Source organism: Podarcis bocagei (genome assembly GCF_964188305.1).
Source record: "Podarcis bocagei genome assembly, chromosome: 2".
Taxonomy (NCBI): domain Eukaryota; kingdom Metazoa; phylum Chordata; class Lepidosauria; order Squamata; family Lacertidae; genus Podarcis; species Podarcis bocagei.
The window spans coordinates 80,187,929-80,213,272 of record NC_138126.1 but is presented as its reverse complement, the minus strand read 5'-3'; the positions used below and the strand labels follow the sequence as shown (position 1 = coordinate 80,213,272).

Here is a 25,344-nt window from a genome sequence, read left to right as displayed (position 1 = left end):
CAACAACACTTCATTCTCTGTGTTCCCTCCCTGCTACTCCCCCACTTTAAGCTACCATACTGTCATTTGTGTACTTTTTATGCTTTTATGGCCAGGCTGTGGTTGCCTGTGCTAAAGCATTGCTCATTTCCACAAAAATATCCCCCTCTTCAGGGATGCCAGTATCTGGCATCATCAGGAAGCATGTTGGAATGGGTTAGAAGCAGATGCATTTTGGCACCTTGCAGAGGTGCTCTTATGCTATGGTGCAGTAAAAGTGGGACTCTATAGAGAGCTGGAACAGTTGTAGCATAAACAGTTATGGGATTTTAGCAGGAAACCAAGGGGAAGCTGAAGCCATATAACCACCCTGAAGTTTTTGCAGGTACAATTGGCATTGAAAGTGCGATTGCATACAGCCACCCTGATAGCATCATGAGCACAAATGATAATGCACAATAAAAAGAACATCTGGAGGGCCCCTTAATGTAACCAAAAACACAAAGGAGAAATCCTTGCATGGTGGAACGTTCTTAGAGCACCATGTTGCATACAATCCATAGTTCTGAGACTATGAAGTAGGTATAATTTAGCAAGTTGTGAAAAGGAGAAAGGAGAGGTTGCTTGTGAAGGATCCAGGGTGGAGTGAGACTTGCCAGCCCCTCTGGGATTGTTGGTGGGAAGGGCAGAGGAGCGCAGCTTCAGAATGAGATTGAAGTACATGCCTTTGGACCTCATCACCATCAGCTAGTTAGCAGGGGCTCAAGTGTTAGTGGAGACTGACCTGCAGGTAGGACACAAACTAGCTCTGAGGGAATCCTGCAAAGTATATGGGAGACATGCAAGAATGTGGGACTCCTTTTTGAACATCACACAGTACTGAGGCCTTTAACCGAGTCAACAGGGAAGTAAGATCTAGAGTTGGAGTCAAGTGATGTGACATTTAAGCCTTATTAATGACCATGATTTTGGAATGACACTAGTTTGGCTCAGTGAGTATTGAAATCAGGCTGAGCTGCAGATCTCTTGGTGACTATAGGCAAGTCACTATCTCGGTCTCCATTCCTTGATATGAAGCATTTCTGTCTCATATTAGTCACCGTAGAACCTTCTTGGAGAGGTTATAGCAGAAGTCATTAATGTTCTTTCCTTCAAAGAGGAGCAGAAAACCTCTTAGATAATAGTCCTTAATTTAGCTTGGCCTGTTTTTATATCTAGGTCAACCCAAGTTTATTTTTGTGAATGGCATGTTCTTGTTCTTTTTACCTACCCAATGGTTCTGTAAAGGAGGGTTTAGCAAACATTCTACGTGTTACTCAGCAGCAGGGACCCACACCTGTTCTTGAGCATCTGGTGCAATGTGTCTTGTGGGATTTCCTGCCTAGCGTCAGATGTCACACTAGGAGCATACGAAGAGGAAGCCCAGAACATTTGTCCTATCCTGATCCTGTTTCTTTTGTAATACCCATGACTTCTCCTCCTGTGAGCTGGAGCACTTCGTAGCCTAAGTTCATAATAAAACACTTCCATCATAGGTGAGGTTCTCTCCTTCAAGTCTCATGCTGAAACAATCCCTTATGTTTTGTGGCTCCTTGTGTGCACGTTAGCTTCAGTTTCTACCTGGCTATTCATAACTTCATTTTTATTAGGTTCTTTCAGGGAGCATTTTAAGTTCTACCCTTCTGCTTCAAGGGTGTTGGGCAGGTGTTAATTGTTTTGCCTTGTTTGAACAGCCTGGGCAGTATCTAAAGGGAATCAGTAGAGCGAGCACATACAACATTATCGTCTAACCATTGAGCTCCGTCTCTGGAGGGGCACTGCTGTGAGATCGGAAGAACATAGGGGCTTAGGGAGCTGCCTTACAATGAGCTCCATCTACTGCAGAGTTGCCTATTTTTATTTATTTCATAAATGTATATACCGCTAGATCGTAGTTTACAAAAGCGGTTTACAAAAAGAATAAAACAATAAAACTATTGGTGAAAACAGCTACTCAAAACATTCAAATAATAATTACAAGAAAGCTAAAAACAGATTAAAACACATGGAGCACATGCTTGCACTGACTAGTAGTGGCTCTCCAAGGTTTCAGGCAGCCAGACCTGGAAATGCTGGGGACTAAACTGGGTCCCACCTGCAGGCAAAGCAGATGCTTTAATGCTGAGCCTTTCCCTAGGGAGGAGAAATGGAAGTATTGCCTGCTGGATCAAGTTTGGGAAGTGGGAAGACAAAATGGGTGGTGGATGAACAGAGTGGGACATAAGAGGATCTCCAGGTTGCAATTTGGCGTGCTCATGCTGGTTACAGATGAGCTACTGAATGTCAGGAACGGAGCCATTGGAATCTATCAGGCATCATCAAGTGTCATATTAGCACCTCTCCCGCCCCCAGGACTAACGGTGGGATGATGAACAGCTTGAATGAAAGGGGGGGGGGATACAACACTCTGAGATTTATTACATTTGGTTTCCTTAAAGGGAATTCTTCTGGAATGATTAATTAAGTTCCAAGTGAGAGATCTGAAAATAATTTGATTCTGCAAATGTATGTGTGTACATGATATACGGGCTTTGAGAAATCAGGTCTAATAAGAGAGAACGGTAGCTGCATTTATTTATTTAACTTAAAACTGTGCTAGTCCATTTTCTATAAAAATATTCACAGTGTGTCTTTCAAAAGCAGTACATTAACACGGTATGATACAAACAGCAGACAGAAAAAATAAACTACGGTGAATAAAACTCATTAAGATCTTAAAAAGCAGAGGAGCAGAGAGCAGTAAAATCTATAGGAGCAGCAGTAAAATAATTTGTAAAAAAACAATGAGCCTGCTAAGAGCCTTGAAGAACAAAGAGATTTTTATGGAGGCAATGAGCTAAAAGTATCAGGGCTTCCACAATTGGCTGGGGGAATGGTATTCTGTAGGCAAGGTGCCACCACAGAGAAGCCCCTCTTCCCAGTTTCCACATGGTGCAAATGCCATGAGGAGGACTTCTGAAGCAAATCTTAGGTATCAGACAGGTTCTCATTAAAGGTGGTGTTTTAGATGCCCTGCTCACAAATAATTTAGGGCTTAAAGGTAAAAACTAATTCTTCTTCTTCAGTGATGGTATGATAGTGGTGACAGCATACTATTAAATGTTCTTACATGATCTTCCTTTACTGATGAATATGAGGTTCATGAAACTAGTTTTGGAAGGTTCAAAAGACTGATGATAGCTCATAATCCCTCAAGAACAGAATTCCACTGGTAACATTTATTCCCAGTCACGAGAACACCTTTAAGATTAGGTACAACTCCATGCATGTGCTTCTGGTTTATATTGCTTCGCCACCCCCCAGAGGAGTGTATACTTGAGGAAGGCTCTGAACTGTTTGCATGTTGTAGGAAAATTAACTGTGTGAGATGGACCACCATGTCTGTTCATTGATGGGAATTGGATATAGGTAAGCTGGTAGCTGCTGTAAGTTGAATGTATATAAACCTGCTCACAACAGAAAACATTGTGGGTGATAATGGTAGCAAGGATGGCATGCTAAATACAAGTGTACAATACTATAGAGAAATTTTAATGGAGACCAAATGTAACTGAATGGAAGGAAAGTTCAATAATTAAATTCTGTTTAGGCACTTTAATTATAAGGATTATATGAGCATGCAGCACACCTACAAGTCCAGGGTGAGGCAAGTTCCTTGTGCTCTCATGTAAATTACAGTGAATCTGGGTTGTTGAATGGATCTGGCTGGCAGGTGGGATCCTGAGCGACCCTTTTGACTGGTAGGCAAGGCATCTGACATTATAGTATAGTGGTTATCAGTCATCTGATGTCAGATGACACACGGTCAGAAGACCCTTTTCAAACACTAGTTTGAATTCAGAAAAAGATGCTGATTTTTCAGTTTGATAAAAATGTGACTTCTTGATGCAAAGGAAGTATTAATCTCCATAGCTACTTCTTAACTGTGACATTTCTCACACTTAACATAATATATGATGTCAGCCTGGCAGGCCAAATGACCCATGAGCTAGAGGTCCACACCAGTGTGCTAAATGGTAGAAAGTGTGCAAATGGTAATGAAACATTTGGGGAGGGGTGTCAAGGCATAACTCCTTCTTATGAATGCATTTGATGAAGCAGACGCTTTGACACACACATTTATGCAGTTCAGTTTCTGCTGTAATTAGGCAGTTTCTTCATGCAGGAAATTGAAGCATTAATTAAAGGCCCTGAGTTCAACGACAGTCTATAAAACAAAAGTTCATCTAAACATGTGCAAATGCACCCCCCTCGCTGTTCAACAATCTACACACGTGGTCTGCCTTTCCAAGTCAAAGGCAAACTTTCAAGCTGCCAACTCCTTCTTGAGAAATTATCCGCTGGCTATATGCTCTCTAAACATACAGCAGTACCTCCGGTTACAGATGCTTCAGGTTACAGACTCCGCTAACCCAGAAATAGTACCTTGGGTTAAGAACTTTGCTTTAGGATGAGAACAGAAATCGCGCAGCAGCAGCGGGAGGCCCCATTAGCTAAAGTGGTACCTCAGGTTAAGAACAGTTTCAGGTTTAGAATGGACCCCCAGAACGAATTAGGTTCTTAACCCGAGGTACCACTGTACTTGCAACGTGTGCAAAATTCAGTCCCGGTGTGACGCATTCCCAGGTTAGTGTGCATAGGAGCCTTAGTACATCTTGTATCTCCTTGATTTCCAAAGTACATTAATAGATGCTTGATGTCCTTGAGTATGGGAGGGAAGTCCTCCTGTATCGATTCCAATAGGTCATCTACAAACCAGATATAAATTAAACAAGGGAATAAAAGATTTAAAGGGAGACTAAGGGATTAAACCTGGAAAGAAGTCAGGCACTACAGAGGGAAAATGGATGCTCTGGCAGAGCTTCTGCATTGCATTTCATGATGAGATAGTGGGAAATGTGCATCCACACGCTGCAGAGCTGCAAGGGCCTGGGTGATATGCCTGACTGGTTTATAAATAGAACACAGATGCATTTTCTGAAGAACATTACTTAGCAGGTGCTAATGGGACACTTCTATAATTAATGGTCCGGGCTGCACAAAGGGCATGGAGAAAACAAATGGAACGCTGCTTTAGGGCCCAGCTAGGAGCAGAAGACACTGCAGCAAGGAACAAAGCATGAGAGAGGGATGTGAACACGGCTTGGTGCCTTTACGGCTGGCATAACCAGCAGGCAAGACTGCAGAGCTCAGAGATCTTAATGGTATTTCAAAAGCTCTATATTTTGGCCATCTGTGGTTTTTTGTTGGGGAGTTTATGGGTGCAGATTCTGCACACAAATAATCTCCACATGCAACGAGCAGTGTGAAATTCTCTTGTTTTGTCAAATCGTTCTTAATAAAGGATAAAGCTCCTCTCATGCTACGCTACCTGTCAAACCACAAAGTGTGGTGGTGCTCTCAACAAGCTATTCCCTACTGATGTTAAAAGCAAGACAGGGTTGTTCCTTCAGATATTTGGATCCTCCGCCATTAAGTTTGTTTGCAAATGGCAACGTGCCAATTACATTTCTGCAGCAGTATTTTAGGGCCTGTGGTTCATATGGAAGATACTGTAACTATGTTACAGCTGGTTTCAAGTATATGGCTGTCTGATCTACAGTACTGGGAACAGCTTCATGTAAGCTAGGGGAAATGAAGTCGAAAGCATGTCAGCAACACATATAAGGCAACGTGTGTATTCAGGGTCACTCTGATGCATGCTGGAGTCAGGATTATCATGCTCATTCAGAATGCTAAAGTCAAAGGCCAGGGGTTGACTAGACAAATGAGAATCAGGCAGTACTGGATAGTTACTACTAAAGTGATGCAAGTTGTCAGGATCCACATGAGTACCTGCTCAGTATATGAAGGTTTGGAGTCTGTGATGGATTGGTGGTGGTAGAGGCTTTTTCTTACTGGCAGACTCCCTTTGTGAAGAAGAGGTCCCTTTTAAAAGAATGTCAGTAGGCTGCCACCAGACAGGATAAACATCCAGCCCCACCCTCTGGTTGGTCTAACTGCTTGGGGGACTTTCTGCTCCCCTACATCCAGCCCAGCTCTTGGAGTTTAAAAATATGCTTTGAAATTGCTCTCCCAAAGAACACAGAACTTAATAAAACCTTCCCCAGTCTCTGGGACATTTTTTAAAAGGTTCTTTTTTTTTACTTCTAAAAAAAGTTTCTTAAAAAAATAACAACAAAGCAGCGGATCAGTCCTGCTTTGTGGCAATGCAAGGTAGAAATCAGGCTGTGAACAGGGTGAGATTTTGACTGGATACCAGGGAAACTAAGGCAATACAGTCATGTTGTTGTTGTTGTTGTTGTTGTTGTTGTTGTTGTTGTTGTTGTTGTTGTTGTTGTTTAGTCGTGTCCGACTCTTTGTGACCCCATGGACCAGAGCACGCCAGGCACTCCTGTCTTCCACTGCCTCCCGCAGTTTGGTCAAACTCATGTTTGTAGCTTTGAGAACACTGTCCAGCCATCTTGAATACAGTCATACCTCGGGTTAAAGTCGCTTCAGGTTGAACGTTTTCAGGTTGCGCTCTGCGGCGACCCGGAAGTAACGGAATGGGTTACTTCCGTGTTTCACCACCCGCGCATGCGCAGACGATCAAAATGACATCACGCGCATGCGCAGAAGTGGCGAATCATGACCTGCAGACGCGGGTTGCATTCTGCTCAGGATGTGAACGGGGCTCCGGAACGGATCCCATTCGCATCCAGAGGTACCACTGTACAAAGTATAGAAGGATTCAGGCTTTGCTCAGGAAACACAGAACTCTCATGTTGCTTCAGCAAGGACAAAACAGACTCAGCCCTAAATAGTAGCAGCCCTATATAGTAGCAGCTGTGTCCTGATTGTTAGGCCCCCCCCCCCTGGAAGATGCTGCTTTGCTTAAAGGCACAGTAGTCTCCTAGTATGGTGGACCCTCTGGTCTCACTGCGTCTTCAGTGAAGTTCTCTGCATCTACGAATGGCAGTGTCACAGCCTCTCGTGATGTTGCTGGGCTTCTAGGGCTGGCTCTGCATGGCTTTCTGCTTGTGGTTCAGAGTCCCCAGCTCCACCACCCAAAGAGGAATCTGACTCCTGGCCCCTGACAAAACCAACAGATGAATGTACAAACCTTTGCTTGATCCTTTTCATTGTTGTTTTACACGCCTTCTGACTTCTGATCTGGATGCTGCCATTAGTGCAGAACGCGTGAGATCCTGCCTGCAAATAACCGCTCTGCTCAGAGGTGTGCCCACTTGCTGCCAGAACAAGTTCAAAATGTTACTGTTAGCATTTCATGGATCAAAACAGGACAGGGCCTACATCTGAGTAGCTGGGCATAGGATTGCACTGCCAATTAAAAAGCAGATAACTTCAGAGTGGCAGGAGGGAGACTAGTTACGAAGGGGCAGGGCAAGGGGAGAATTATTGATTGATGATTTTTAATTATAAGCCACCTTTCATCAAAGAATCACAGGGCGAATTACAAAATATGACAGAGAGGAGATTGCTGTCAGTTCATCCTACTTAAATCTCTCAGCATACTTCTCTCTCTCTCTCTCTCTCTCTCTCTCTCTCTCTCTCTCTCTCCCTCCCTCTCCCATTTGCTATCTCTCTCTTGGCAAGGTGAAACATTGAAAATGACTTCCTTGTTGATAAGTCCTAGTGGTTCACTCCTTATCAGTGCTCACTCTAAGAGCTCCTTTTTCAGAAAAAAACGAAAAGGATCAGCAGTCACTCCTGTGAGTTCTCAGTTGTAGGTGAGAAGGGTGGGCTACTGACGATAAGAGCTTTTCCGGCGCGTGGGTTTTAAAACGATTCAAGTGTTTGGAACGAGGTGAAAGCAAGTAGCCAGCCATGCTGCTGAGGGAGGTTCTTATGAACAACACCATGTAAATCTAGAACACAAATCCTGGATGGAAAATAAATACTTGCTTAGTTATTCACACATTGGTATTCACTGCTGGGGGGGGGGAAGACTTTCTCCTCTCATATATATTTAATTTTATTTTCCCTTTCAGCTAAAAATGGGCTCCCAAGGTGACCCACTGAAATTAAAATGCAATACAAAACACAATGAAGACCTGGGAAGCATGTGTGTATTGTATAAGTGAACCAAAATGATCAGCATTAAGGCTGGCTGCTCTTTGGGGTGGGGAGTCAAGGAATATGGCAGACAGGACCCAAATTAGTTTTGAACAAGGGCGGAGGAAGAAGGATCTATATCAGGGATGGGGAAGCTTTTTGAACCTGAGGACCATATATCCTTCTGGACAACCTTTCAAAAGTCACATGCCAGCGATAGGCAGGGCTAGAGGCAAAAGCGAGATGAGCGAAACATGCAAATTTGCCTTTGAACATTAAGCTAGTTTCGCCACACTCTCATATACCCATCTCTATCTTTCATCTGGACAAGCAAGTTCAGTGACATGCACCAACCAGGCCAAAATGCTTGGGGTATGAAGCAGGGAAGGCTGTTGCCTGTGGAGAGGAGGTGCAGCCTCAGAAGAATTCTGAGGGCTGGACAGAAATGTATGGAGGGCCGCACCTGCTCCCCAAGCCTGCGGTTCCCCACCTCTGGTCTATATGGAGCCTTAAGGCTTAAAATGGAAGATCTCTGTTCTCTGACATCTTTCATCTATGAATTTCTGCACCTCTGGTCTCTATGGAGGCAGGAAAGACACAGTGCAAAGAGGCCAGGATATGGTTTAGTTGCACTACATGTTATGGAGGGGAAGAAGAGGACTCAGCAAAGAGGCCATCTCCACCAGTAGCTCCTTGTAACGTTTGGTTCCAACCTTAATTAGACTGCAAATTTTCAGCACTGTTCTGGATTCAGATTGCTGAAATATCCACAGAGGGCAGAGCAGTAAATGAAAAATATACAATAGGATGCAGTTTATTAGGAAGACAAAGCTGGAGATGACAGATTATTACTACATCTGCACCCCACCTTTCTTCAGAAGAGCAGAAGGTGGCATAGATGATTCTCCCCTCTTCACTTTGTCTTCATAACAACCTTGTGAGGTTGGATGCACTGAGATACAGTAACTGTTCCATGGTCACCCAGTGAGCTTCAGGAAGATAGGTTTTTGAGAGCAGGTAGATGGAAAGAGTCAGTTGGAATGATGCTGGTTAGCATTGCCAAGTGGTTGCAAGGCTAGCACCACAATCTGGATCCCAAGTAACTTGAACAGTATCAAGAGTGTGGAGCACCCAGATCTTCCATGCCGCAAATCGCCCTGGCATGCTGTTTCTGCATAGCTATCTGGGGGAGAGAAGACGCAGGCTTCTGTTGAGCCGTAAGCAGATCCTACCACATGTAGGATGCTCATGCACTTAAAACAAACATTCCATCTTTCAGAGTTGTGAGGTTTTAATGATGCACTTAGTTGACCTCCTCCTCCTTGCTTTTTACAAATAAAAATTATGCTGATTGCAGTATACATGAGGTTATCTGAGGAGAGGGTTTGTGGGAAAGTAACATTTCTGCCAACAAAACCGTGCTTGCTTTGTTCTGAAAGCTTAAGATGTCAACATTTGCTCCTAGGTGATTGTGAAAACAAGAACAGAATATCAACCAGACCAGAAGAACAAAGGAAAACTCAGAGTGCCCAAAATTGCTGAATTCACAGTCAGTTTCACTGATGGTGTAACAGAAAGATTAAAGGTAAGAAATGCTAATTGCTAACTGGCTATATTCAGTGCTAATTACCATGGAATAATTAATAGATGACAGTTGCCTTGATTCTGGTTTTAAAATAGCACAACTTGGTCCCATAGTCCATTATGTTGGGGTCATGGGATTAGAATTCTCAACGTGATTTTGTTCTTTCGATTTATTATTATTTTCTTACATTTATATCCCACTTTACTTCCATTGTGGAACCCAAGGCAGTGTACATGGAGGGTTCTCAGGTGGCCACTCTTCCAGGCACTGGCCAGACCTGCTCTTCTTTAGCTTCAGCTTCAAGTTGTCAGCCTTCAGCCCCTACACCAAGACCTAGGCAGGGACTAGGTAAAGGTAAAGGTACCCCTGCCCGTACGGGCCAGTCGTGACCGACTCTGGGGTTGCGTGCTCATCTCACTTAAGAGGCTGGGAGCCAGCGCTGTCCGAAGACACTTCCGGGTCACGTGGCCAGGCAGGGACTACAGCTGCACAAAAGCAGCTGTGGGGTGGGGAGGAGATTGGATCAGTCATGACATGGGGGAAAGGGGTTCAGCCCACCCCCCCCCCATACTGTGGTCCCAGCTGCTAGCTCCCTCCAGCTGCTGCTAGTCACAGAAGGGAGAGAATATGAGCACAAAAATGTTTTGTGTAGGGCAAGGGAGAGGAGAATTGACCCTTCTCCTCCCTTTGGCTGCTTTTAGAGGACCAAACTGACATTGGAAGCAAGCAAGGATCTTGTGGCACATTAAAGACTAGCACGTTCGTGATCATATAAGCCTTTGTGGACCACAACTCGCATTAACAGACACATTACAAGATCCAGTCCCAGAACTTCAACATAACATGACGTGTGGCCCTCAGTGCTGGTCCAAGGTGTTTGATTTTGCTGCCCTTCCCAAACATGGAAAGTGAAAGGTACTTGACTTTCACAACACACTTCCAGAATCATTATTTTTCGTGAAAGAGCCAGACATTAGCTCTAATGTCGATCTTACAGATGCTTTTCAGAGCAGGTGGTTGAGTCATCCAGTGAGGAAACTGTGTGTGAAGGTCGGGGTGGGCCTTTTTAAATGGCTAGGGAGCAAAACCAATCGAAGCCTGCAGGCTCAATTGGTCATGCCCCCTGAGGAGTGCCTGCCCCAGAAGCTGCCTGCCATTGGCCAATTTGGCAGGTGGGATCAATTCTCCTGACTGGCAAAGAAGCCCGTTTTTGACCCCTGCCAACCAAGAGAAGAGTCTGCACAACCCTCCTCTGCTGGGTCAGTGTTCGGGGTGGCCAGTGGCCAGCCTGCAATGCTGTTTGTAGCTTTAAAGTGGTAAGCAGACTTCTCTGACTTCCTCTATGCCAGTGAGGGCCAAACTCGGCCCTCCAGCTGCTTTGGGAATACAATTCCCATCATCCTTGACCACTGGTCCTGTTAGCTAGGGATGATGGGAGTTGCAGTCCCCAAACAGCCGGAGGGCCAAGTTTGTTCATCACTTCTCTATGCTATGCCATAATCAATACTAAAACTGTAAAGCTGTGCCAGAGCAAAGAAGGTTCCCCAATTATCCTGGTGCTGCTGCAGATGATGTCATAATTCCTGCTCTGGAAAAAAAACACCCTGGAATTGCACTTTCTTGCATTCCACCTCCCCTGCACTGCTGCTGAGATCAACGAAGCATCAGATTGACTACAGAAAGGAGTTCTCCCTTTGCTTTTTTATGAGTGCAGTGGTAGAATCAACTCTTTCCCCTCCTCAACCTGACAGTTTCATTTCCAAGCCCTTTCCTTTCTCCATAGTCCATATGATTTCTATTCCATGCCTCTCAGTGTCACTTATTAATCGCCCATCATAGCAACTGCCAGCAGATAAGGTTGTAAGCTTCTCCTGCCTGTTTTTCATAAGGCTCACATGCACCATATTAACTCTGCGGTATTATTTCCTGACCAAAATGAGCTGAGATAATAGATTATATTTTATTGCCTTCTGTACTTCTCCTGTACTGAACCCAGTGCATATTTTAGGCAAGTTATTAAATATACCTCCCTCTGGTTATGTGCATATCTATTATCTAGAGCTGATGAAATCATCTTGCATTTGTGTTTTTGTAGCGGGAAGGAAAAGAGTAAAATGCTTAAGTTTTATTAACTCAGCTTTTGGCGATGGGTAGATAGATATAGTCGTAGAGACATTACAAATGTGATCATCATATTTTCTGTTGCTGGGTGGATGCTCTCTCAATGGCCCTCCAGTGAGCAATGTACTAGAAATTTCATTTTCACCTTCCTGTAATATTACAGTAAAATATGAAACGCTTATACATACACAGAGGCCATGCCTTCATCTTCTCTAAATTGGAGTATGATTTGGCTCTATAGATTTTTCTAGGCCAAATGAGCCATCATCCCATTGACTGGAATAGGAGTGACAATAATCCAAGCTTTCTAGAGAGATCCCTGAGTGAAGGGGGGGAGGGAAGAGATTTTTCTCTTAAAGTTCACAATGATATGATTTTGAATTTGATTAGGGGTGCACTTCCGGACATATTTTACTGAGAAACACCCCCCCCCATGCTTAATGGAACTTACAACTAGGAGTGTATGGAATGGCATCCTTAGTTATGCTTACGTGCAGCTCTAAATCATTTCCAGCTCTTGTAAGAGAATCCTGAAAGACAGTGTCAGTAGAAGATAAAAAAGGAAGGGACTTGCTTCTGGCTTTTCCTGCCATGCCATTGCCAAGTGAGCAATACCACTTCAGGGGATCAGTGATGTAGGAATACTGCAAAGTCTGCCTCTTCTCCGTTACCATGAAGGGAAAGGAGCAGCTGACATTGCTTCACCTCTTCCTGATGAGCTGTTGAAGCCTTTTCCCCTCCCTCTCTTGAGAAAATGGTTGCCAGGATTCTCTGCACTCTGCAAAATATTCTGCACCAAGAAAAGCTGCATTCAAGCCTGTCTGAAATATGCAAATCAAGACAAATGTTCAAATTTGCTTATTTTGCATAATGTGCTGCGGTGTTGTTATCAGGGCGGAAGGGCAGGAACTCTGGAGGGTATTCATGCTCCCCTGACTCCTGGAGTTCTTTTTCAAGCTCCCTGTGCCTCTGGGCCTTCAGAAATTTCAGCTGATGGTGCGTATGCATTGTCAAGCATATCTCTGCTTTCAGAAGCATGCCGTTTTTCAAAAAATCCAAACCTGAGGCTTTGCACTCACTATTACAGGGTGTGCTTCATGTGCACATTTCATGGCATAGACACTCCCTTAACCATTGCCTTCAAACAGCCTGACATACAAGAATGGCTATATCTTTTATTTAGAAAACTCTACCCTTCGCACAAGTGAAGACAGAAACCCCAAGTAAAGCTCCCAAAGCAGTAACGTGAGAACCAAAAGTCTCTGAGAGCCTTTCATGGCTAAGAACGGCAGTTGTAGGAGCGGAAGTAGGTTTCATGCATTCCCAGGATGCAAATTGGCACCTTTGTTATATCTCAGTCTGTTGGCTCTGCTGGAAGAAGAGCTTGCGGAAGCTAGGGAGGCAAAGCGAGAGGGTGTTTGCTTTCCAGTTTGTTTTCTTTCAAGTGTTTTGTGTCCAGCTTTTAAAATAAGTTTATATGGTTTAGATAAAAAGAACACCAACAATAAAAACACACTTATTTGTATTAAGAGCATAGCAGCTTTTAAAACCAACATAAACTGATTGTCCAGAAAGAGAGAATTCCATAGCTGTGGTGCTACCACTGAGAAGGCCCTGCCACTGGTCTTCCCCTCCTTGAATCTCTGCTAAAGATGGGCCAGAGAAAAGGGCCTGTGACCCTAATCTTAAGATTGGCTGGTTCACAGGGGCAAAGCTGGTCCTTAAGCTAACCTGACCCCAGGCTATTCAGGCCTCTAATTGTTGAAACTTAAGACCAACATTCACATTGACCCTGGAAACAAACTGATAACCAATGTAATTAGTGCAAGATTGATGTCATGTGCTTCAACTGCCTTTTCCCTACCAGCATTCTGGAGGCCCCCTTTTATACCACTGTCTTTAAAGGTGGCCCTGCAATGGTCCAGTTTGGATGTACATGGGCAGAACAAAGCATTACAAGAAGTGTGAGATCGCTGCTGAAACTGGCAGCTCTGTGTCAAATTCTTTCCTCCCTGCTCCACAGCACCTAGTGCAACTTGCCTTGATGTCCTTACACCATGTGCTTTCTCGTCTCCACATCATTGGTTGCCCCTACTGGGGGCAAGGAAATAAGCAGCAGCATCACGCAAGGACATGGGCTAAATTGCAGTAGAAATTACAAAGAGGGAGAGGAGAGAGACTAGCAAAGGGCTGTTTTCAGTAGCATCCCTTCCCCACCCCCGACTCCTGTTCCAGGACTAGAAAGATAAAATGGCAAGAAGGAAGTTTTGCTTTTCCCGGGAGGGTGGCTTCACCCTTGCAGGAAATTTCATTTTTTTTTTTTTAATAAATTTTTATTGGTTTTACAACATTTTTAAGAAAAACAAACAAACACAAAAAATGACAAACATACACGAATAGTTTCAAAGATATTTTCATAAACCTCTTTTCTTGGACTTCCCCATACCCCCCCTCTCTGCATCCCAATGTTCATATTTGAACTAGCAACTCCCAATTGTTACTTTCTAATCTCTGTCATCTTAGTCCTCTTTTATTGTCTAACCTTGTATCCCTGTACCCTATTACTTCTGGCAACCACAACATTTTAACATTCATTCAGTTTATAGTAGTCCTTAAGATAGCTTTTAAATTTTTTCCATTCTTCTTCCGCCGTCTCTTTTCGTTGGTCACGGATTCTGCCTGTCATCTCAGCCAATGTCATATAGTCCATCACTTTCATCTGCCATTCTTCCAGAGTAGGTAAATCTTGTGTCTTCCAATACTTTGCGATGAGTATTCTTGCTGCTGTTGTGGCATACATAAAGAAATTTCTATCTTTCTTTGTCACCAATTGGCCGACAATGCCCAAGAGAAAGGCCTCTGGTTTTTTAGGAAATGTACATTTAAGTACCTTTTTCATTTCATTATAGATCATTTCCCAGAAGGCCTTTATCTTCGGGCATGTCCACCAAAGGTGATAGAAAGTACCTTCAGTCTCTTTACACTTCCAACATTTATTATCGGGCAAATGGTAGATTTTTGCCAGTTTGACTGGGGTCATGTACCACCTGTAAACCATTTTCATAATGTTTTCCTTTAAGGCATTACATGCCGTAAATTTGATACCGGTGTTCCACAACCATTCCCAGTCATCTGACATAATGTTGTGTCCAACATCCTGCGCCCACTTAATCATAGCCGATTTAACTGTTTCATCCTGTGTGTTCCATTTCAACAGCAAGTTATACATTCTAGATAAATTCTTAGTATTGGGTTCTAACAATTCGGTCTCCAGTTTTGATTTCTCCACCTGGAAACCGATTTTCCTATCCTGTTTAAAAAATTCCATTATTTGGCGATATTGAAACCAATTTTCTACTTTGTGCTTCAATTTCTCCTGACTTTGTAGTTTAAACTTGTCTCCATCCTGTTCTAAGATTTCCCAATACTTCGGCCATCCGACCTCCATATTGAGTTTCTTCACTGCTTTAGCCTCCACTGGTGACACCCATCTAGGGGTTTTATTTTCCAATAGGTCTTTATATCTTATCCAAACATTAAATAATGCTTTTCTAACAATGTGATTTTTAAAAGTACTGTTAACTTTGTCATACCAAAGATATGCATGCCAACCAAAAGCATTATTGAAGCCTTCCAGATCCAAGATGTCCGTGTTCTCGAGGAGCATCCATTCTTTCAGCCAGCAAAAAGCTGCTGCCTCATAGTACAATTTTAGGTCCGGCAGGGCAAAACCCCCTCTTTCTTTAGCGTCAGTCAGTATTTTGAATTTAATTCGGGGCTTTTTGCCCTGCCAGACAAATTTCGAAATGTCTTTGTGCCACCTCTTAAAACATTCCATCTTGTCAAGAATCTGCAAGGTCTGAAACAAAAATAACATTCTAGGCAATACATTCATTTTAATTACTGCAATTCGGCCTAACATTGACAGTTTCAGATTTGACCATATTTCTAAATCTTTTTTAATTTCTGACCAACATTTTTCATAATTGTCCTTATACAAATTGACATTCTTAGGTGTTAAATAAACCCCTAGGTATTTCACCTTCTTGACCACTGTCAAACCTGTTTCCTCCTGAAATTTCTCCTTTTCCATATCTGTTAGGTTTTTCCCTAAAACTTTAGTTTTTTGCTTATTCAACTTAAATCCAGCTACCTGGCCAAATTGTTGTATTATTTCTAAGACCCTTTTCGTACTAGTGTTTGGCTCTTGCAAAGTCAATACTAGGTCATCTGCATACGCTCTTAACTTATAATGTTTAGCTCCGACCTGCACACCTTTGACCTGCTGGTCATTTCTTATCATATTCAGCAACACCTCCAGAACCGAGATGAAAAGTAATGGGGAAATTGGGCACCCCTGTCGTGTTCCTTTTTCTATCTTAAGTTCCTCAGTCACAACATTATTTACAATCAGTTTAGCTTTTTGTTCAGAATATATTGCAGCCATACCATTCTCAAAACCCTGGCCTACCCCCATCCCATGAAGATTCTTCCTCATAAAACTCCAAGAGATGTTATCAAAGGCTTTCTCCGCATCCACAAAGATCAATACTGCTTTAGTGTTTATATTCACCTCCAGCTTTTCCAAGATGTCTATTACATTCCTTACATTGTCTGCTAGGTGTCTTTTAGGGAGAAAGCCTGCTTGGTCTTTATGAATCTTCTCCATCAAAACTCTTTTAAATCTTTTTGCCAAAATGTCTGCAAAAATTTTGTAATCCACATTAAGGAGTGATATTGGGCGGTAGTTCTTGAGTTGGGTCTTTTCAGTCTCTGACTTTGGTATGAGTGAAATATATGCCTCTTTCCACGATTCAGGTGCCCTTTTTCCCTCAAGAATCTCATTACAAACTTCTCTTAGTGGTTGAATCAGCCATTCCTTCAGCGATTTGTAGTATCTAGAAGTCAGTCCATCTGGTCCCGGAGATTTGCCCAGTTGCATATTCTGAATGGCAGCCTCTATCTCTTGTTCTGAGATTCTCTGGTTCAAGTCCATCTTACTTTGCTGAGAGATATTTTGTAATCCATATCTTCCAAGGAATTTGTCTATATCTTCTTCATTTTGCGGGCCTTGGGTGTAGAGTTTTTTGAAATAACTTGCAGGAAATTTCAGAACTGTATGTGCTTGGTAGGTAGCGCTGAAGATGACCTCTATTCTGTGCCCAATGGCAATCATTTATTGAACAAGCTAATGAATGATTAGACATCCTTCTATCACGAAGAGGCTGGAGTTTTCCATAGAAGGGAAGCTTACGCAACTGCATCTGTCATCCATCTAGGATAGCACTGATATGATCTCTTTAATTGTGGTAGCATCTGACAGGAGCTGTTGTCCCTAGGCAACTGCTGTTCGCTCACTCTTCCTCTTGCTGAAATCTTGTGTAATTTCTGCTGCTTGTCACTTTTGAAATATGATACTATATTTTTCTTGTAGCTCAGCTCAATTACAGAGCATCCCGGAACTTTGACCAATTACTCTGCAACTGCATGACTCATCTTGTACATACATTATGACAAACATCATTGCTACTCTGCGTAGGTGGAGTACAAGAAAATGATGTTAAAATGACATTAAGGCCCAGCCACCAATGCCCCAAAGTAATTTCTTTCATTGCCGAGTTTGCCCTGCAGAAAGGCATGTCAAAATGTTCTTAATTTAGAATTCTGTACTCCTGCGCTGCAAGAATGCGCTTGAAAAGGCCGTCTAGAACAGAGATGGGGAAGTGAATAAAGAGAAGTTTTTCTCCCTCTCTCATAATACTAAAACCCAGGGCCATCCGATGAATCTGAATGTTGGACAAGTATCATTTTGTCTGGCCTGAATCTCCCTTCTTCACACAGAACATCGTTAAACAAATTCACTCCTGTAAGATGGCTGTCAACTTGGATGGCTTTAAAAGAGGGTTAGAAAATTCATGCAAGACAAAGAACATACCTATGATGTCTGTTTTCTACCTGCACTGCCAGAGAGATAATGCTTCTGAATTCCAGTTGCTGGGAATCACAAGTAGGGAGAGTGCTGTTGTGTTCAGAGTTTGCTTGTATGTTTCCCATAGACATCTGGTTGATTACTGTGATGCTGGATGAATGGGCCTTTCAGGGTTCTTAGTATGTTGGTCTCCAAATCCCATCAGCCTTAGCCACATGGCCAATGGTCAGGGTGCTCAGAATTGTAGTCCAGCACCATCTAGAAGGCCATAGCTTCCCCATCCCTGCTGAACAAGGTTTGTGTTCTTCAAAAATGTTCTACTTTACAAGGAACCCATTGAACAAGCCAGGCTGAACACACAGTGAACATACATTGGATACTCCAATTGTTGTTCATCTTACTTGAATCACTTTGGAGTTACTTGGTTTGGTTAGGGGTGCTTGAAGGTGTTTTGAGTCTTCTGAAAGCAGTTTCCTATGGTTCCCTGACCAACACGCCAAGGGTTTACACAGAAGCCACCAGAAACCTTTGATTCCCTTGACCCTTTGCATTGCAGGGGGTTGGACAAGAAGACCCTCAGGGTCCCTTCCAACTCTAAAATTCTATGATTCTATGAGCCGAACACATAGGCAATTTAGCTGTGCTGTTAAGCATCACCGTTACTAATCACTAAATCCTGTCAGAGCTGTTCTGTCAGCCTTGGTCTGCCCAGCTCCATGGTTTCTTGAATCATTTGAGGTTATGGCCTGCAGATTCCAGCCTTCACAGTATCTATTCTGGCCTTTTCCTCTTCTGGATCTTTCTTTCATAGAAGCCAAATAGTCAGGCCTCTGAACTTGATGTAAACGAAAGCCACAGTCTTGGGACAGATGGCAGCAATGTACTGAGACAGAATTTGGAGACACAGAAAGCTCCCTTGCCTTGAATCAGACCACTGGTGCATATATCTCAGATTTGTCCACACTGACTAGCAAGCAGGGTTTTCTCCCAGCTCTAGCTGGAGATGCCGGAGACTGAAATTGCATGCAGAGCAGGTGCTCCATCACTGAAGGGTTAGAAAGCCCTTCCCTCTTTAGTCTTTGCTGTTCTGACTGGAGAGAAACAGAAATAGAAATAGCCTGGTATACGTGAATTTTCTAGAGTCTTTTGCTTCAAACCAGGTTTCAAGGGCTGTCCTGAGAAGCAAATTATAATAGGCAGGCATCTCTCACTTTCATTCTGGTGTATGTTTCTGCCCTCCCATCTCATTTGTTAGGATGTTGAACAATGGCGGTACTCCATTCAGGCATCCTTCAAGGGCGAACAAAATGGATGAGTCAATTATATAAGGAAAATACCCCTGAAGTGCAGGCTTGTGTGTTTTCAATCTGTCTATTCAGTGCAACTCATTTAAACAAATAGTTACAGGCTCAGGCAACAACCGGTTCATGGTAGGAAAATATGTTGATGCCATGACAACTATCAGGCCTTGTGCCCAATGCATTTGAGGCATAGAGATACTGCTGAAAAATCCTGTTGCTTCCGGAAGAGGGCATAATCAAACGAGCATAGACTGTCCCCTCCCACTTAGGTGAACTGTCAAGCACAGTTGGGTCACTTAAGCACAGGGGTTGTGTATTGTGTTCAGTTTTTCCAAAAATGTTATTCTAGTAAAGTTAGGGGCAAAGGGAAGGGGTGTGAATGGCACAGAAAGGGCAGTGAGGCTACTGAACAGTAAAAAACCTGATCCAGTAATACTTTTCATGTTCTTTTTACTTCCTCATCCAACCCATTTGTGGGTGACATTTGCTGTCACAAGGTGTGAGCCACTGGCTTTAAAAGGGGACCAGATATGATGGATAGATCAGCCAATGGCTACCAGTCACGATAACTAAATATAAATTATCCATGTTTAGAGGCAATAATCCACTGAATACCCATTGCTGGGAGCTATGACCTTCATGCCCTACCTATGGAGTTCCCAGGAGCATCTGGGTGGCCACTGTGGGAAATGGAATACTGGTTTTGATGGGACACATTCCGTGCACATATTTTTTTGCAAAGCAATGCTCCTAATATAATGCGTTATTGTACGTTATTTTCACTAGTAAATATGTTTTTGTACGCATTGCTTGGCTGGCAATATTTGGAGAAGTGAAAATTTTGCAGGATGGCTGCACGTTGTTTTGTGCATTGCTTCGGAAAGTACAAATTAGGTGGATTCACCTTTAAAAGTGAGGTGAATCAAATTTATGCCCCATCCATAAAGCGGAGCCTGTTGCCAGAGTTTCATGGCTTGGACTGGATGGCCTTCAGATGCCCTCCATGCACCTATAATAACGTGTTCAGTAGAAGGGAAATCGGTGTACCATCTGTGAATTCAGCTTTTTAAAAAGTTCTGCTTCATGACCTACGATGATATACACAGAGCAAAGTGCATTTGATTACACCAGCTTTTTCAAAACAAACAAACAAATCTAAAACATACTTCAGAGTACTGCCTTTGATTTCATTTCAAGTGAAAAGATCACTGGCTTTGGGATGGAGGAATGATTCCTCTGCATTTTTGATCTGTGTACAAGTTTCAGGCTTTTCCAGGGCTCTTGATATTGAGGCCCCACTTCTGAGGGATGTCGTACTAAATGTCAGAGGCACATGAACAACTGAAATGTTAAAATGTGATCTGAGGACAAAAACCCCTCAACCTCGGAAAATTCATCTTGGATTCGTATGGTTGCTTCGTTGCTCCAAATAGTGACGTGGCAGGAAGAAGCAATCCATGTTTGGGTAGTTTTATAATCTGTATAATGTGTATAACATATATAATGAAGGCCGGGTGTAGAGTAATGGAAGAGTCAAGTCAAACATTTGTAAATTAGCAGTCATTCATTTTTGCGTTCCTGTTTTAGCTGATTCAGTTCTGTGAAGTCGCACTCCCAACTGTGTTCTAAATGGATCTTTTGATTTCATAGCTGCACTTTATTGTTTTATTGGTGTCATATTTATTCTCACCCTACCTCGGCTGATTTGTCTTGTAATGCACACAATGAACTTGTGTTATCAACTGCACATACACACACACAATCTGTTGATTCACCCTTGTTGCAAATATGAACCCCTTTCATGGCCAATGGTCAGAGTTGATGGAAGTTGCAGTCTAGCAACACCTAGAGGGCCACAGGTTCCCCACCCCTGCTGTAAGGTTTCTGAGGCAATGCCCCTATTCTCAAGATGCCGCTGAAGGGTGCATACTTGCTACTACACTTGTGGACACCCCCCCCCATCTGTGCAGCTGATCTGTGCTGAGGAAAAAGTTCAGTCTTCAAGTTGAGCATGCTCTGCTCAGGCCTCCTACTTGTGAGAGTTGCGAACTGTATGTTTGAGAGCTCCCCTGTTTGATTTTTGCATAACATACTTAAATTGTATTTCATTTATGTGAGGAAGGAGGCACTGGTCTTTGAAAGTTTATGCCATGATTAATGTGTTGGTCTTTAGAAGGTGCCACCAGACACTTTGCTATAGGTCACCCTTGCTGACTGGATTGTGTTGACTGCTGACTATTTCCCCTTCGTTTTATTACTATCATTTTGCAGCAACAAAAGCTTAAAATGGACTCCTTTCAGTAATTAAATCTGAGATTCAGGGAGATTGAGCAGTAATGCACCAGCAGCCAGATGTTGCAACTCATGAGCTTCCCTCGTGGCCACAGAGGATTCTAACTTCCCTAGACGTTTCTTTGCTGAGCTGTAGTCACTGTTGCATCTAAAAAGGCTCCTTGCAGCTCTGAGGCTTCTGTTAATGCAAAATCCCAGATGTAGCCAGGGTGGCAAAGTGCCACATTGCACAAGCTGATGGGAAGTTATGAGATGTCACTAATGAAAGGTCAGCAGCAGGATGATATGCCCCTATGCAGTAATCCCATTAATTGAATCACCTGCTCAAATTAGTGATTTGAAAGGCAAGTCAGCTCCAATTTTTCTCAACATGCTCCCCCCCTTCCTAATGATCCACTTAAAAAAAAAAAAAAGATAAAGCTTTTCTGCACCTGGGCATTAATTGGGAACATTGGCAGGAAATTCTTAGCAGGAAAAACAACAGATGCTTTTCAGATCCCAAAGACCAGAAACCCGAATTTAGGGAGCAAACTGCATTGTTCACATATTGAGTTCAAACTACTCATCCGCTTGTATTAAATCTAAAGGATATGTAATATTCTTGTCAGCTGCATGCATTGTAGACACTTTCCAGAGCCACAATATTGATCTTGGAGGAAAGCAGCTGTAATAGTGACAACAAAAGACTCTCTGATATTATCTCCTACTAACAGTTATTAATGTTTCTCCTGTTAATAGTTACTAACACTGCCACAGACATGACTGTGAGTAGCAGAAATAACCCTTTGATGCATGACAACAAGTCAGCTTCACAGAGATCCGGCATATTTGCATATTTCACAGCAAAAGTCACATGTCAGGTGGACAGTGTCTAGCTCTGGTATCCGTCACACCAACCGAGTAGATGGGCATGCTGAAGCCCTTAAGCTTCCACTCAAAAGACAGGTAATGCAGGGCCGGCTCACCCATGAGGTGGGCTAAGGCAGCTGCATCAAGCACAGAAACACAAGAGGGGGTGCTACCAGCTGATAAGCAGCACCAGTAGTGGGAGCCATTTCCAGTGAAATCGCACTGAGAGCTCGCAAGAGCTCCACAAGATCTTGTGGGATCTTGCCGGAACCTATTGCTGCTGCTGCTGCTACTTTGTGGGAACCACCACGTGATCTGGGTAAGGGAGGCTTGGGGGGAGCAGGGTCTTCTTTTGTTTGTATGTTCTTATAGCTGCCTTTTTGACTTTGCCAGCAATGGGGCCTCATCCAGCCTGCAAGCCACTCTCTGCTTTTCACTGTCCAGCTGCATTGTGGGAGTAGGAGATGAGACCCTGCAGGAAACAACTATGAGATGCTGCTGCTTTGTAGATATTCTCCTTGCCTCTTCCTAGTCTGTAGTGCTATGATGATAAAAGCATAGCCACTGCACCAGGCCTAATGATCTACCTGTTGCCTGCTCAGGAGGCGTAGGATTGCAGTCTTATTAGAATCATAGAGTTGGAAGGGACCCCAAGGGTTATCTAGTCCAACCCCCTGCAATGCAGGAATCTCAGCTGAAATATCCATAACAGATGGAGTATTATTGGAGCAAATGAGTTCTTAGATTCACCACCACCCAAAATAAATGTTGACTTCTTTCTCTCGACCCTCCATCCACACTATGGGTGGAATAGGAATAGCTCAGGAATAGGAAAATCAAACCCATTTCTACACTAAGAAATCAAATTTGCTAAGTAAGTTTAAAATGTGAAACTGTACCTGCACAGAATATTTTTGTGATGTAACCTGGCTGGTTAGATGTGTATGATTTATCTCCTATATTTTTTTCCTGTAAAGTATGGACCATGACTATCATCAAAGCATGGAATTGGGGGCAGGGAGAAACCAGTAGCTCGCTTAAGAAAATAATGTGCTCAGCAAAGAATATTTGCAGCCATTCTGACACTGTCAACCTTCTCCTTCAAGCCCACAATACGAGAACAGATTGCAGGAAAGCAAATCCCATTCCATTTTTTTTAATGTGCTAAAACTCAAAATATTTTAGGCTACTTCCCTGCTTGAATGATGGGGAGCAATATTCCAGGCTGTTCAGTGACAAAGTGGGGGGGGAATCAAGCTGTTAACATTAAGGACTTTAAAGCATCTACCTAGAAATCACATTTTAGGACTTCCCAGGGAAATTGTAGTTTTTGTTTGTGCCTAGGACTTGGCAGTGCCGTACATCACATGGCTGCAGCTTGGCACTGCAAACATTTTAAGACATCAAATCCATTAGGACTGAAACAGCCTCTAGAAATCATATTATGTGATGGAGATTGGCCAGTCTAATTGAGCCAGCTACTCATTGCCCAGGCAATTTAATGATTTGACAAATTGCTTGGAAACATGGTGTACTTGTTTGTTTTGTGCTTTCACTGTGCCCATGGGACAGCGGGGCAGGGGAATTAGCGGCGGAGATGTCACCTCAGCTGATAAGCTCTTTCTTAATTACAAAATGTGCGGAAGAAGTAGGGCAAGGGTGTCGTGGGATAGCTACGTAGGAGGGAGAAAAGTTTTTTTGTAAAAGTGGGAGGGAAATGTTTCGGAGAGTAAGAGCTTTATTTTACACATCGAGTGCTTGGCTTGCAACATATTTCAAGTCTGTCCTTAACATTAAGCCTTTGAATTCTACCAATGACCAGTTTAGAAATCATCACAAGATGTAGGCCACCATCTTGGCTGGGATTGGAAAAAACCATGGCTGCTAGTCATAATGGCTATATCTAACCTCCAGTAGCAGAGGTGGTATGCCTTTGAATACCAGGTCCTGGGAAACATGAGTAGGAAGAGTGCTATTGTACTCAGGTCCTGCTTCTGGGCTTCCCATAATCCTCTGTGAAAACAGAATGTTGCCCTAGAGAGCTCTTTGGTCTGATCCTTCAGAGACCTTCTTATGTTCTTAACTTGCTAGCATAGCGTCAGAATTTCTCAATTTAATTTTTAAAAATATGATACAAACGAAATACCAGAGAAGTTCTAGAGAGTTACCAACTGTCCAATATTAGATAAATAATGTATCATAATTCTTCCACTCCATCATACATGGATTATGCTTTATAAATTAAATATTTTTCTTTCTTTCTTTTTTTACATTTTCATTTCTGTGAATAATAAATCATCATAAAACTTCTAGCACATTTTTTCATATTTTGATACTTATTTTAAGCTTCCAGTACAGAATGAATTCATCACATTGTTCCAGATAATATTGTTTTGTAACCCACCCTTTCCAGATCAACTTAAAGTATGAAATCTTTTAGTACAGGCTATACATAATTTCCCCACTCTGAATAATTGTATTGTCAGGAGTCAGAAAACAGAAAGGACTGGGACAGATACATGGCTATGTGGAGGGAAATAAGATCATTAGGTATAGAGAGTTAGTTCAAAAAGGTATTTAAGAAGCCATTTTTAATTTTTAAGAATTAAAAACAGCCATTGCAACATAGCGAGAGCTAATTCATGCTCATTGCAAATCAAGCTCAGGTAAGGTTTCCCATCTCTAAGCATTTATTGGGATAAGGGTGGAAGGATCTGCCAGTTTAGTTTCTCGCATTTTTCCATTTTTCCAATCTTAAGTTCAGATTTCCACATTTTGCAGCTGGTTACAATTTTAAAATAAAAATCCTCTTGAAAATTCATCAGCATTTTACTACAAATTTATCCTAATAAACATTTTCTTATATGCTGTTTTAAGACATATGTTTTGCAAGCAACTTTGTCCATAAATTGCATTTCTGTATGTTTTCACTAATATCTTCATTTTTATGCACACTTCCCACTTACACATGCATTTTTGTAAATGTTGTTCGGCCGGAGAACTGCATTACAAAATTCAGATAACTCTGAATTTTGAAGGCTAGCTGTGTGTTGGTTCACATATGGTTTCCGAAAGTGCAAATACAACAGTTTTGACCTTAAATATGTACTGAATAGAATGTCTCCTCGATTCCTAATTGGAACCCCTACCAGTAGCTGTCAACTAAAGTGCCAATGGGATTTTCTGCACCC

General features: G+C 42.6%; 1 protein-coding gene across 2 annotated transcripts in view; it reads left to right on the top strand.

Moving 5' to 3' along the window:
* NSG2 (neuronal vesicle trafficking associated 2) overlaps positions 1-25,344 on the top strand; it is a 53,641-nt gene that overhangs the window by 17,425 nt on the left and 10,872 nt on the right. For both annotated transcript variants that reach the window (XM_081185752.1, XM_081185753.1), the window contains exon 3: positions 9,542-9,661. In XM_081185752.1, coding sequence (XP_081041878.1) covers positions 9,542-9,661 — 120 coding nt within the window. The remainder of the gene's footprint in view (positions 1-9,541; positions 9,662-25,344) is intronic.